The sequence below is a fragment of the Thalassophryne amazonica genome, chromosome 5 (assembly GCF_902500255.1).
Source record: "Thalassophryne amazonica chromosome 5, fThaAma1.1, whole genome shotgun sequence".
NCBI lineage: Eukaryota > Metazoa > Chordata > Actinopteri > Batrachoidiformes > Batrachoididae > Thalassophryne > Thalassophryne amazonica.
This window is the reverse complement of record NC_047107.1, coordinates 34,455,764-34,470,925: the sequence shown is the minus strand read 5'-3', so window position 1 is coordinate 34,470,925 and position 15,162 is coordinate 34,455,764. Positions and strand designations below refer to the sequence as shown.

Here is a 15,162-nt window from a genome sequence, read left to right as displayed (position 1 = left end):
GGACCCAGACTCACCACCGAACACCCCCCAGGTGGATATGACAAACTGACTCTGTGAAGGATGGAAAAGGTGAGGTAAGTCAACAGCTACAACAAATATCCTTCAAAGGCACACACTATCAGCAACACATTCAGGTCTGAATTTAAGCTTTATGTAAATGAGCAGCTTCTCACAACAGGTGGAGGACCATCACCCCGTACGCCACGGCAGTGAGAAGCGAGCTGCACAATTCTCATCAATGTTCAAATATACTGCGTAACAAAATACCAAATTACTGTTAACACTTCTTCAGACAATCATCACCTCTGATGTGTGCTGACAGCATGTGTCCCTCACCCGTCCCCCTTCACAGGCACGATGTGTCAAACCCTGGCGCGGTCCTCAGCGTCTCACAAATGAACGTCACAAGGTCGAGTTCCCGGCAATTCTGGTCGAATCACTCATGGCTTAAATGCAGAACGCCATCTCATTATCTGCTTCAGCTGAAAGCCTTTAAGTTTGCACGTGAGCATCATCCACAGGTGCTGCAAGTCATTAGGCCTGCACGTGAACATCCTCCACAAGTGCAGCCAATAATGCTGATGAGGGTGAAGGACTCTTCTGCCAGCACCTTCTCCACAGACAAAAAAACAGTTTGCATACCACCTGGAGAGCAAAGAAAAGAAAACAACACCAAAATGTCCAGCCAATCCCCCCAACACACAAGACATAATCTAATAAAAAAATCCAGAAATCACAATGTATGATTTTTTAAATAAATTATTTGTATGTTACTGCTGCAAATAAGTATTTCAACACCTGGGAAATCAATGTTAATATTTGGTGCAGTAGCCTTTGTTTACAATTACAGAGGTCAAACGTTTCCTGCAGTTTTTCACCAGGTTTTCACACACTGCAACAGGGATTTTGGTCCACTCCTCCATACAGATCTTCTCCAAATCTTTCAGGTTTGGAGTTTCAGCTCCCTCCAAAGATTTTCTATTGAGTTCAGGTCTGGAGACTGGCCAGGCCACTCCAGGACCATGAAATGCTTCTTACGGAGCCCCTCCTTTGTTGCCCTGGCTGTGTGCTTGGGGTCACTGTCATGCTGGAAGACCCAGCCATGACCCATCTTCAATGCTCTTATTGAGAGAAAGAGGTTGTTTGCCAAAATCTCGCAATACATGACCCCAATATGGTGCAGTCGTCCTGTCCCCTTTGCAGAAGAGCACCTCCAGAGTATGATGTTTCCACCCCCATATTTCACGGTTGGGATGGTTTTCTTGGGATTGTTCTCATCCTCTAAACATGGTAAGTGGAGTTGATTCCAAAAAGCTCTATTCTGGTCTCAACTGACCACATGACCTTCTCCCATGCCTCCTCTGGATCATCCAGATGGTCACTGGTGAACTTCAAATGGGCCTGGACATGTGCTAGCTTGAGCAGGGGGACCTTGCTGCCCTGCAGGATTTTAAACCATGACAGCATCATGTGTTACTAATGTCATCTTTGTGACTGTGGTCCCAGCTCTCTTCAGGTCATTGACCAGGTCCTCCTGTGTAGTTCTGAGCTTTCTCAGAATCATCCTTACCCCACAAAGTGAGATCTTGCATGAAATCCCAGACCGAGGGAGATTGACAGTCATCTTGTGTTTCTTCCACTTTTTAATAAATAATCATAACTGTTGTTGTCTTCTACCAAGCTGCTTGCCTGTTGTCCTGTAGTCCATCCAAGCCTTGTGCAGATCTACAGTTTCGTCTCTGGTGTCCTTAGACAGCTCTTTGGTCTTGGCTATGGTGGACAGGTTGGAGTGTGATTGATTGAGTGTGTGAACAGGTGTCTTTTATACAGGTAACAAGTTCAAACAGGTGCAATTAATACAGGTAAAGAGTGCAGAATAAGAGGGCTTCTTAAAGAAAAATTATCAGGTCTGTGTGAGTCAGAATTCTTGCTGGTTGGTAGGGGGTCAAATACTTATTTGCAGCAGTAACATACAAATAAATTATTAAAAAAATCATACATTGCGATTTATGGATTTTTTTTTTATTTTTTAGATTATGTCTCTCACAGTGGACATGCACCTAAGATGAAAATTTCAGACCCCTCCATGATTTCTAAATGGGAGAACTTGCCAAATTGCAGGGTGTTCAAATACTTATTTTTCTCACTGTATACATGGCTGATTCTCCTGCCAGGATGTTGAACAATTTCCGGTGCCAGGATTCTGGCACCAGTAGCTGATCTGCAGTCAGCTAGGATCCACCAAATCTCACTGAGAATGCAAAGGTGGAGATGCTGTTCTGCTTTCCAAACAATCTTTGCTTCCATTTGGGAGACAGGTGTCATCCCAACTGACTGAAAAAAAAAAAAGACTTATTGTCCTGTTCTGGAAAAGAAAGGGTGGTAACCTGGACTGCCTCAACTACGGGGGTATTACACTGCTATGTGTGCTGAGGAAGGTACAGGCAAATGTCACTCTCAACAAGGTTCACTGCCAACTACCTGCTGCAACGTCTCTCCATAGAATTGTTGATTACTGCTGGAACAACTTTGTTTCAAATAAATGTTTACTTAGGGAAACTCAGTTAAAGGTGTAGTGCCACTGCGTTTTTTTTTAGATTTAAGTCATAAAAAGAATTTTCTTTGGCACCACTAGATAAGGGATTTGTAAGATGATATTGCCGATATGATCAAAATTTATGCTTGTTGGAAACAATTTAGAATTTCAACCCCTGAGGGGGAGAAATTCAAGTGATCAGATGCTATAACCAACATTTGGTAGATCTGGAAGTGATTTACAAGAAATCTTATAGATGTTAACGTAACATGGGTCACAGGTAATCTCAAAACATCACTTCCCTGATGGTGTGCCTGGGTGGTTGCCATCCCTGACACATGGTGGTTCTATATAATGTGTTAGATGCAGGAAAATGCAACACCAGTGCATCTACACTGAACTGAATAGACCTGACCTGACTGGAAATGGTGTCAATTCAATTGTCTGGGTGTGACATTCACCTGCTGAGAAGCTCCATGGCATGAGAAAGGCTGCTGAAGTTTCTCTGCATCAGTATATTTTGATAAGTTTTACGGTCAATAACCCAGAGCCTGCTGACTGTCTGTGCTGTAGAGCAAAGAACAGGAGAAAAGAAAGCTGTAAAGGTGCTGCCAGCCACTGAGCTGAGATATTAATCAGGAGGTAAGGTTTTCAGTGATGGCTTTTCTGAAGCATGATTGTACAATTCATGCTGTCCAGCCTGGACTGGGTGACAGCTAAATGTGCTGCAGTGCTTCACAGCAGAGGTGACAGAATGAGCGGATGGCAGGACTCCTTGGAGTGCGTACCTCCACTGTGTATCGTCAATCAGGGCAATTCACAATCCAACTAAACTGCATCTGTGGACAATTTGTAGTGTGTTCTCCAGTGCACATACTCAAACATACTCATAAAACATTTAGCCAACGAAGACGCTTAAAATTCCAAATATTTCTATCAACCACCACCTCCCCCCAAGCCGCAAAAATAAATAAATACATAAAAGAAAATCAAATATAGGTTTATTTAAACAACTCATTAAAGTAACTAATCAATAGTAAATTACCTGTAAATTTTATGGTTTAAATCTGTTATAATTTATAAAAATTCACATCTAAACCAGTTAATCTAACAGCTATTTAAAAATGTTACACGACCATTGTCATTCTGCTTTTAAACTAATTGTTTCTGTACAATTGAAATGCAGTTGTTGCTTATTGTACATTGAATCCCATTCAATGACATTTTGCTGTGCTGCTCCCATTATGCTCAGGGACACCACAGGAGGTTTGGCATGAGATCCACATTTTGGTCTGGCTTTTCTAATACAACTCCAGCTACATATACTATAAGGAGAACGTGTGTTGGGCAGCCTTGAACCTGGGTACATTTTGCTTGGGAGACATCATGCATATATAGTTTACACCACTGTGCTGTTACACAATAGGAATTACTCTGCATAATGAATTGTGTACCACATTGTCATATTAACATATTTTACTGGATTTGTACAAAGCATATTAATATGAGGAGCTCTGAAAAAAATCATGTCTGTTTAAAACTGAGTAGACTAAATATCAATAGAATAAAACAGATTCAGGAGTTCATTATATTTTCAGACTAACTCACACCATGTGGCAAAAAATGACAGTTGCTTGTTTCCCAAACAGAATGTTCACAGTTCAAGCCTTCCCATATCCCATTCTCCTCTTATTATTATTATTATTATTATTATTATTTTTTTTTTTGGGAAATTATAATGGTTTTACACTGTAAAATCTACAGTAATTTCTGTAAAGGTATTTACAAATACGTATTTTGACTGTATTTCTTACAAGACTGGCGTCTTGACCAGGGTGTACCCTGCCTCACACCCTATGATTGCTGGGATAGGTTCCAGCACCCCCGTGACAGTGACTTGGAGTAAGCAAGTATAAAAAAATGAGTGAATGAATGAATGAATGTGGTTTATTGATACAGTGGATTAAGTGTCAGTCACACACATTTTGTTCTTTCAAAGTAATACGTTCACATTTTCATATTGGAAATGCCCCCCCCCCCCCCCCCCCCCCCCAAAAAAAAACAAAAAAAAAAACAGGAGGTGAAACCAAATAATGAATCTATATACATAAAGGGCTATGTCTGTCTGTCTGTCTGTCTGTCCGGGATAAACTCTAATATATAGCCCTAAAAACTATATATATTCTTAACCCTCATGACATGGAGAACAAACTGGTACCATTTAAAAAAAAATGAACTGAAAATTACCCCCAAAATAGCCGGATGTGGGTATGACCAGGCAGATTCAAATTTCCAGCCCTGTATATGTGTTGGCCATCTCTGTTTATTTAATCCCTTTCTACAGCACACTCAGCACAACACAGCCACAGCACACTCAGCAAAACAACAACATGCTTAGGCTGAGGCTGTGTGTATGAACAGGCAGATTCAAATTTCCAGCCCTGTATATGTGTTGGCCATCTCTGTTTATTTAATCCCTTTCTGTCCCTTTATTCCCTGACTGTCCTGTACAACCCAGTTTGCCTTCCTGTCTGAATACATTCATTTTATGAGTATGTTTGTAAAATTGCAATGTAAAAACAGTGAAATACACCACTACCTCAATTTTGATTCATTGATATTTACATTTACTGTTACCTACCTTTTGTGTGTAATTTTGTTATAAATTTGATTGTAAAACAAAGTCTGCATGAAGGACTTCAAATGTGTTTGTCTTTTAACCAAGTATTTCCACTTAGTTTGGGGAGTCCACCTCTTACAGTTCTGCCCATTAACTATTACATTTATAAGACATCAGCATTACAAAAACAAATGTTGGGCAATTGTTTTGATTAAAATGATTGGCATTTGGCTTTTGTCTAAAACAGGTTAACCCGGGCAGTGCCAGGTACCCCAGCTAGTAAATAAATAATCAAGAAATCTAAAGTGAACCGATTAAGGCCAACAAAAACCAACTCTTTTTCAAAGGGAGTTTTTACACACAGATTTGTGGCACAGATTTAATATGGCCCCCTTTAAATGTTCTCGAGCTGTCCGGCTGACAGCCTCACAGACAAATAGCCAGAGAGAAAATACACCTGCTGGAGCAAAAGTAAGAAAAATATAAGTAGACTGATTTTCCTTTTAATTTAACTCTAAACTGATATCTATATCTATGATCACCAGTGCCATGGTAATGGATATGAAAAAGGATCTGGATATGAAAAAGGGTGTTGTAAATTAATAATGACCCGTACTGATTGATTCAATGCAGCTTCCTGTAAATGGAAGTAGATCACCAGTGGACATCTTAATTAGATCCACAGTCCCACTGTTTTACGCAGCCTTCATATCTCGCTTTCACCATTTCAGTCTTCAACATTCACCGTATGACAAAATAAACATTTCATTTCCAAGACTGTGTGGTTGCACCTGAAAACCCTGCAGAAGATTTTTAAAGTAAATTTTCATCTGAAAGGAGGAGAGTCTGAATAAGTCTTCTTTGATGCAATGAACGGCCGTGACCTGCTGACGAAATGCTGTTTATACTGTTATGCAGAAGATACGAGAGGAAGAGAGAGAGAGAGAGAGAGAGAGAGAGAGAGAGAGAGAGAGAGAGAGAGAGAGAGAGAGAGAGAGGAAAAAGACTCACCGATGCTGACAGATGGATTGAAAAAGTCATTTCAGATCAATAAAGAGATAAACACACTGGGCCTTGAACAGATCCAGGACAAAAGCGGACAGAAATGGAAGTGAAACAAAGGAACACATTTCTGGATGTATTTGTAGAACGGACAGTGGAAAGCCTCATTGCATGAAAGGCAAACACACAGCTTCTTCTTACACGAAAAGCATTATTGAAAGGAAATGAGATTTGAAGGTTCAGAACAAGGTTAAAGAAACTGGCTTTTCAATTTATACTGATCCGGACCCACTGATATTTCTGAAATCAGGTCAGGGGCATGTAGTGGCGGCTGAGTGATGCTCCCACAGGGCGCTGTGATCAGATGCTGCAGAGAAATGGTATCACACCACCTGCTTTCTGAGGGATATCACTGATCCTTATGCCTGCAATTTACCGCTGAGCACATTCCAACTGGCAAACAGCTCCTTGCATGCCAAATGATTTTGAGAATGATATTTGCAAACATTTTTCAAAATTCAATCTCCATTGCAGAGATGAAGAAATTATATGCCAGCAGCAGATGGGTTATGCACTGCAGCAGAAAATGCCTTCAATTCCCCACATCTCTCAGACAACAGTCTGAATTTACAAATTCCATTCAGTCCAAAAGCCCTGCCTCTGATATGCTTTGAAAGAATCATTCATATCGCTGCAAAACTAAAACTAGAGTGCTCTATAGCAGTAGTGGGAAAGTGGTTAGTGCAATTGGTTTCAGTGCAGAAGGTTCCCACTTCAAAACCCAACCCCTGCCACATTTCTCCATGTAATTTGGAGCTGCATCAGGAAGGGCATCCGGCATAAAACCTCTCCCAGTTCAACATGCAGATCCACCTCGGACCTGCTGTGGTGAAACAAGGGAACAGCCAAAAGGACTCACTTTTGCTCTGAGAGCAGAATATCCCCTGTTGGTAAATGCTGCTTTGGTACAAGTGCTTGCTACATTCTGATAACATTTCAAGGTAGGTGAAAGTTGATTTCAGAATGCAAAACCAACTCATGAATGTGGCAGTGTCTAGGGCTGTTAACCAAGCCATAACTCTGGTAAAATGGGCCCAACTCGAACAATATGATAATATGCGTATTGCCAACCTATAACAAGGATTTGTACCAAGTTTCACAAAATTCCTTAGAAAAGTGTGAGAGGAGTTGATTTCAGAACTCTTATACCCTTTTTGGGATGGACAGATGAATAAACGGAGAGACAGACAGATAGACAGACAGACGGATGGAAATCGCCATGACATAATCCCCCATTGGGCCTTCGGCCAGCGGGGCACAATTAATGACACTGCAGTGTGACAGATCTCCATTTATATGTACTTGTAAAATCATTAGGAGATAACAGTTTAATACCTGAGACAGAGTAGGTGTGGGTGCAGTTATATAGGAGCGCCAGTTCCCCAAACAGATTTTCTGGTTCCAGCACGAGCAGTTTGTGTCCGTCCTTTGTCACGTCCAACCTGCCCTCTGTGAAGAACACAAACTCATCTGAGAGGAGACAAACTGTGCCAGTCTGGATTTTTTTTTTTTTTTTTTTTTTTTTTTTTTTTTTTTGCGTGTTTAAGTGCAGAATTGTCAAGCATGAGGAAAAACCTCAAATATATATGATAGTTACAAACAGAAGTGGCCTAGATGTCCACCAGACCTATGCTTTGGAAAGGAAAGAAACTGGCAAATAACATCATTTCAAGTTGCATGTCTTCAACCACACTGTAATGGTTTTGACAGGGGACCCCAATGCAGAGAACCACAACGAAAGGTAGGTATAGATTTATTTTTCCCACTGGTGATTAAGGACAGAGTTTGAATCAGCAGGCAGGATTGGTTGTGAGGGAGAGAAGAGTGCATGCAGATGATCAGTCCAAGAGGCAACAGTCCTTCTGAGGGAAAAAGCAGGATTATCCAAAATTCAAACAGTAGGTCTGAATACTTACATTTGTGATTAGTCTAATAAACTACAGCCTTTGTGAGGGAAATGGCAGAACGATTGTCCGAAATACAAGCTGTAGGTCAGTGGACAGAAATTTATCATAACGTGAACAAATCCAAGACGGCAGGCAAAACTCAGAAGTTCAGAACAGCAGCAACAGGTCTGTTACAGAGAGGCAAAAACACTAGAAAAATCAGTGGGAATATGAACGTATGAAAGCAGGATAAAACTAAACCATCTGGCTATAAGGGGACATTCTAACAGTGGTTATAAAGATGAGCAAACTAGTGAACATACGTAGCACTACAAACACCAGTGAACCTGGAAGACCAGAAAAAGGAAGTTACTGTAAGCTATATGAAACGAACACAGAAGAAACATCAACATAAAGATGCCATGTCACGAACATGTACTGCAGGGTAGAATGAGCAAGATTACATGAAGAATAATACCAGAAACAAAAATAATGTGTGGCTTAGACTTAAACACTAGCAGAGGCTGCTAGCTGCTGTGGGCTCACCAGTGTTTGCCATTTCTGAGTATTTAATCTCAAATATTTGAGATAATTTAACCTAAATGTACAGACTCAGAAGTCTGTGCTGCAGTATTTATGTTGAGTGAAATGTTAGTATTGTTTAAGTTGTATATTAGCATTGTTAGCACTAATTAGCAAGTATTGATAGCAGCTATTGATAGCTTGGTGATGTTGGGAATGTTTTTATCAAAAATATGGGGTGCCTAAATTCTGCACAGCATTATGATCTTCCAAAGAAGGCCACTAGCTCTCCCAGTGGGAAAAAATCTAGAGCAGTCACTCTCATTACAGATATAGCCAAGATTCCTAAAAACAACCAAGTAATGAGGAACTCCGGAATCAGGGCAAAGCAGAACCTAGTTTTTTTTTAAAGTCTGTTTCCTAAATTATGATATTTCAGCACAGCATAAAGCAGTCAAGTCATACCGCGAGCTGTCAGTAAGAGATGTAAGTGATAAGCATTTGTTCAAAAAGACATCAGCAGACACAGTGACAATGTTTTACCTTCTAAAATATAGGCCTGGGCCCCACGTGTTCCCTCCTGAATGACACAGCAGCCTCGGTGGATGGTGATGGAAACCATACATGCCGTGACAGCTCTGATTTCTCCTTCATCTAGGTTCTTCAACAAGTCACTCTTCATGAATGCTGCTTGAATCATCATCTGAGACCTGCAGGGCATAAATGTAGGATTATTTGCTTGATCACATACAACAGGTTGGGGCTAAGAAGAACACCATGTGCTCTTACCGCTGGCTCTTCTCACAGCTTTTGTCAGGAAGCAAGCTTACAGTTACTAGGTCCGGACTAAGAGGTTCACAAATTGTCCTTCTGTGGTTCTCCACACCTTCAGCAGCTGTGAAAAACATAGCAAGACAACACATGACACAGGTTTCAGACTGGTGATAAAACATGACATATATAAGAGTGGTATGTTCTGTACCAGTGATTACAGATGGTCCTGGCAGGGACACGGTGGCCCTGCAGCGATCCAGTTCTTCCTGCAGCCTCCGAATGAGCTCATCCTTGGTGTCCAACTCCAGCTCTAATTCATCAATTAGCGTGTCCCTCTGACGAAGCTCCTCAATCTTCAGCTGCAGGGCAAACTGGAGGTCTCGAAGTGTCCCCATCACCTGGAAATAAACGCCAGGGCTGCAACTAATGAATAATTTTTATTGATTAATTTGTTGATGATTTAAGGATTAATGGACTAAGCCTATTAAGTGTCAAAAATGAGTCAAATCAAAATCCCAAAAACGATTTGTACTGCTGAAGGTGACATTGTCAAATTACAATCAGGTCCATTAGTACTTGTACAGCGATAATTTTTGTAATTTGCCTCTGTACACCACCATCACAACGAAGGTGAAATAAACCAGTGAAGATATGTGTCTCGTGTTGACTTTCAGCTTTAATTCATGGGGTTCAATAAAAAATACTGCATGAACCGTTGAGTAATAATTTTTATGTACAATCACTCCATTATGGAGACATAAATTTAGCATCACTTTAATAACAGTTTTCTTTAGACAAGTCATGTGATGGATACATGAACATTTCCACGTCATTGAGTATGTCATGGACTTCATTTACTTCAGTCATTAATAATTACAAACAGTATAGTATGGTATTGTAGGGTAAGGAGGCAGTTCTCAAAATCTGAGTGACCGTGCAAGAATGAGACTAGTGAGGGAAGCCATCAAGACACCCGGATAACTCTGAAGGAGTTACAGACTTGCAGAGATGTAATTGAAGAAACTGCAGATTATCCAAATTTTGTCTCTTGCGTCAGCAGTTATATAGCTTTATGGTGAACCTGAAAGGAAAATGTAAAATTTCAGTTTTCCAGAAGGCACATGGGACACTTGAGCCTAGATTTAATCTTTCTCAAATGAAAATCTTTCTTTGTTCCATAACAGCATGAAGCTGTAACTAATGATCTAACAGACAAATGAAAGAAGAAAAAAGAAGCCTAAAGAACTCCTTCAGAGTTGTCACAGGTGTCTTGGTGGCTCCTCTCACTCATCTCCTTCTTGCAAGGTCACTCAGTTTTGAAGAAATTCTGACTGCAGGGAGATACACCATACAGTACCACACACTGTACATATTTCTTAATAACTGATGCATGTAATTGAAGTCCGAGACACATTTCTTAACGTGGAAATGTTCATCTATCTGTCCTCTGGTTGTCTAAAGAAATGTTTAATGTAGTATTTTTGTTTAGCCCCTTGAATTAAAGATAACAGTTTATACTTCAAGCACATTTTGATTGTCTCATTCCAACTTCATTGTAGTGATGTTCAGAGGCAAAATTACACACACACACACACACACACGCTTGTCCAAAGAGTAATTAAATAAATAAGCATTTAAAACATTTAAAAATTTAAAAAAATCCATCAAAGAGATATAAAAGACAAAACCATATTAAAGAAAAGGATGCATTTATACCTTTTAAATGACAAAAATTACTCTATTATCAAAATGGTTTGTTTCAATGGCACAAAAGACTGTTGATTTCTGCCTGCACACATTATGTGTTGTGCGTTATTTGTAAAAAAAAATGTCCAAAGGCTTGTTTACAGTAGAATTAATATTTTAATTAATCTGCACCCCTTTCATCACTGAGGTGATGTTGGCAACAAAGTCTTGACAAAAGAAATTAAATAGCCTTGTTCTGTTCCTGTTACTTTAAATGGAAAAAGCTGCTGCTTGCCACACACTCCCTTATCTAAAGGCATGCCACATTTGTCCATGCAAATCTTCACCACCCCAGAACTTCTTTCATCTGCTTTGCACAAATTTTAAATATTCCAAGCATTAGCTATGTCACTGGCTTACCTATATTAGTTGGACTTATACGTGATTGAAAGTATTTTTGTGACGTGTTGCATTTGGGCAGCACGGTGGCTTAGTGGTTAGCACTGTTGCCTCACAGTGAGAAGGTCATGGGATTGATTCCAACCTGTGGCCTTTCTGTGTGGAATTTGCATGTTTTCCCCATGTTTGTGTAGATTCCCATGCAGGTTAGGTGAACTGGAAACTTTAAATTATCCGTAGGTGGGTGTGCAGGTGTGACTGTGTTTGTCTCTGTGTTATGTGGCCCTGCGACAGACTGGCGTCCTGTACAGGGTGTAACCTGCCTTATGCCCTATGACTGCTGGGATAGGCCCCAGCCCCCGCAACTGGAGTAAGCAGGTATAGAAAATGGATGGATGGAAGTTGTAGTTGAACACCAATATTTCTCCATTCAGGTTTGTGCTTTTTACAAGGGTCTGAAGGGGCAACTTCTGCAAATTCTGCAATTTCCTGCAAGTATGTAATAGTATTGCTCCCCACTCCATTGTGAGCACAGTCACTTCCCTATTCTACATGCATGAAGATCATGCGGTTAAAGTTGAGCAGCGTTAAATTTCTGTGGTATTATGCTCCCTGGTAAATCATGTCACTCTGCACAAGACTGTCGCTATGAACTAGACTGAAATATTCAGGATATGTCCAGAAAAATGTGTAGAATCATGCAATAAAAGTCCCCGAAATCCCCCTTGTGGGTTTTTCAAAATTTAACGTGTCCAAAATGGCTGCCATTTCTCTTATCTTTACATATCTCTATTTTTGGAAACATTAAAAAACTAATTTTAATGTTTAAATATATGTGTTAAGGCTTGTAGTGATTATCTCAAGATTTTAAGGATTGGAAATGTTGGAAACAAAGTTGGTGGCCATACTGGAATCCAAAGTGACTGCCATTATAGTTATATAGTATTTTTAATTGCATATAATTTCCCCTTCAGATTATTTCGTCCTTCAGTCAGATTTCGCATTTTCGGGACAGGTCCAGAAAAATATGTAGAATCACACACTAAAAGCCATCGAAAATCCACCTTGTGGCTTTTTCAAAATCTAAGCTGGTGTCCAAAATGGCCACCATTTCCCCTTTATATTATTTCTTCTTTCGGTCACATTTCACATTTTTGAAACACAAACAGAAACACTTAACACTATTGGTTGATAAGAAAGCTGATAAGGTTAATGGAACGCCCTTTTTTGGACTCTTTTTTAATATCCTGTCCATAAGCAAATGCTTTGGTTGGTGATAATGATTATGCATAAGGCGACATGAGTAAGAAAATTCACGGCACTGTCCATGGAATCTAGCTCTAAAATGTTAAAATCGGTATATTATCTTACGAGTTCACACCCTCTCAAATTTCTCATGTCCTAAAACATATATTTTGACAATTAAATCAGGTTACTAACCTTTCCAAAAGCAAAGAAATGTAAAAAAAAAAAAACTGAAATGGTGGCCATTTTGGAAGCCATCTTGAAGTTAGAAAGAACCACATGGGGGTTTTTCAGGGACTTTTAATATGTGATTCTATAAATCTTTCTGGACATATCTTGAAAATTTCCACTTGTTCTGCAAAATTTCTATTATTTGGCCATTTTTGAGCTCATGCTCTTGAACTACGGCTCATTCACCACCTCCTTACTGTCTTTAAATGTGGGTGGATGCCGACTCTTTTTGTAGGGTGGAGGGACTGAATAACTGAATAACGCACATAGTAATGGAGGAGATGAACTCAAATGCAGTCCATTTATAAATGTGTTTTTAACTGAGACATGTGAGAACACCTTCAGAAATGACCTGTTTTGTGGTACTGCTGCTGTTAGAGGAAAAGAGAGGGACCTTGAGTGATGTAATGGCTGAACAATGAGTCTCCTACAGGCGGAGTGGGCGTGTCTCACAGAGCTCACACTGCCTCGGTGGGCGTGACCCAATTAAATCTGAAATTCAAACATGGACATCTGCCACATAAGTCACAGAAGCCTCAAACAAACCTTTTTTTTCCTAAGGCTGAGATTTTGCTCATAGCACAGTAGTTTCTACATGAAGAGACAGAGAACTATGAGGACATTTAACGTGAAACCCCAAATATATCCGATCATAAACGGTAGAGGACAACAACAACAACGCCTTTAAGAGTTTAATGCGACAGCTTGTTCCCTTCATAACTGTGCAAACAGACAGACAGACATATAGATAGATAGATAGATAGATAGATAGATAGATAGATAGATAGATAGATAGATAGATAGATAGATAGATAGATAGATAGATAGATAGATAGATAGATAGATAGATAGATAGATAGATAGATAGATAGATAGATAGATAGATAGATAGATAGATAGATAGATAGATAGATAGATAGATAGATAGATAGATAGATAGATAGATAGATAGATAGATAGATAGATAGATAGATAGATAGATAGATAGATAGATAGATAGATAGATAGATAGATAGATAGATAGATAGATAGATAGATAGAATCCACATAGTGAAACAAGGTCAATAGTTGTCAAATTCAGAAAACAGATTGGTTTGTTTGTAAAGACTGTCCTACAGAGCCTTGAACATGATGTACAAAGATGACTTACCGCACAGCCTCTGATGATGTGGAAGTGTCCTCACTTGTTCAGAATATGTTTGTTCGTGTTCGACATGCACTCTGATCGACAGGTGCAGAGCTTTTCTGTGTGACGGATGCTTCGCTCCTTCACCAGGCTGCCCAGGGCTGGGCTCAGACAGCAAGCGATCACATGACCGAGGCAGTGGAGTGGAGGGTGTAATGAGAAAAGAACAGACTGGATCCCATATATAGGTCAGATCGGTCATTGGGGTGTCTGAGGGATACGCAGGGCTCTGAGTGTATCTGTGAATATTAATCGCAAAATACTGACGTGAGATTTGAAAGGCTGGCTGCATGCACACCTCAATAAACCACACATTTTTAGTTTAGCAGAAATCATAAATGTCTTTAAATATAATACAGTAGACACAACATCAGTTGTGGACAGACATTTACATACACCTTGGCTTAAAAACGCTCAAACTCAATTTTCTTCTATTGCACATATTCCAATTTATCAAATTGTCTTCTTCTGCAAGCCTCCCGTCCTGTGCTCAGGCATGGACACCCAAAATTTCCTGTATATTCGTTTTGTAAATTGTGTTGGTAACATGGCCCAAGCAGAGGGTCACCCCTTTGAGTCTGGTCTGCTTGAGGTTTCTTCCTCAAATCATTGGAGGGAGTTTTTTTCTTACCACTGTCGCCTGTGTGCGCACTCTGGGGGTTGGTAAGGTTAGACCTTACTTGTGTGAAGCACCTTGAGGCAACTTTGTTGTGATTTTGTGCTATATAAATGAAAATAAATTAAAATTGAAATTGTAAGGCATCTGGGTCGGACCATCACACAGTGGAAGCGTGTATTGTGGTCAGATGAATACAACCCCAATTCCAATGAAGTTGGGACGTTATGTGAAATGTAAATAAAAACAGAATACAATGATTTGCAAATCCTCTTCAACCTATACCAATTTAACACACCACAAAGACAAGATATTTAATGTTCAAACTGATAAACTTTATTGTTTTTGTGCAAATATCTGCTCATTTTGAAATGGATGCCTGCAACATGTTTCAAAAAA

At 39.8% G+C, this 15,162-nt stretch overlaps 1 protein-coding gene across 8 annotated transcripts in view; it reads right to left on the bottom strand.

Annotated features, from left to right (window-relative positions):
* prkg1l (protein kinase cGMP-dependent 1, like) overlaps positions 1-14,294 on the bottom strand; it is a 63,284-nt gene extending 48,990 nt beyond the window's left edge. For 2 of the 8 annotated variants that reach the window (XM_034169974.1, XM_034169976.1), the window contains exons 1-6: positions 14,112-14,294; positions 9,609-9,798; positions 9,416-9,521; positions 9,170-9,336; positions 7,554-7,688; positions 2,998-3,103 (exon numbers count right to left, since the gene is read on the bottom strand). In XM_034169974.1, coding sequence (XP_034025865.1) covers positions 2,998-3,103; positions 7,554-7,688; positions 9,170-9,336; positions 9,416-9,521; positions 9,609-9,795 — 701 coding nt within the window. In that variant the 5' untranslated portion in view covers positions 9,796-9,798; positions 14,112-14,294. The remainder of the gene's footprint in view (positions 1-2,997; positions 3,104-7,553; positions 7,689-9,169; positions 9,337-9,415; positions 9,522-9,608; positions 9,799-14,111) is intronic. The other 6 variants (XM_034169970.1, XM_034169977.1, XM_034169971.1 and 3 more) reach the window with 3 other exon arrangements.
* Positions 14,295-15,162: the final 868 nt, after the last annotated feature.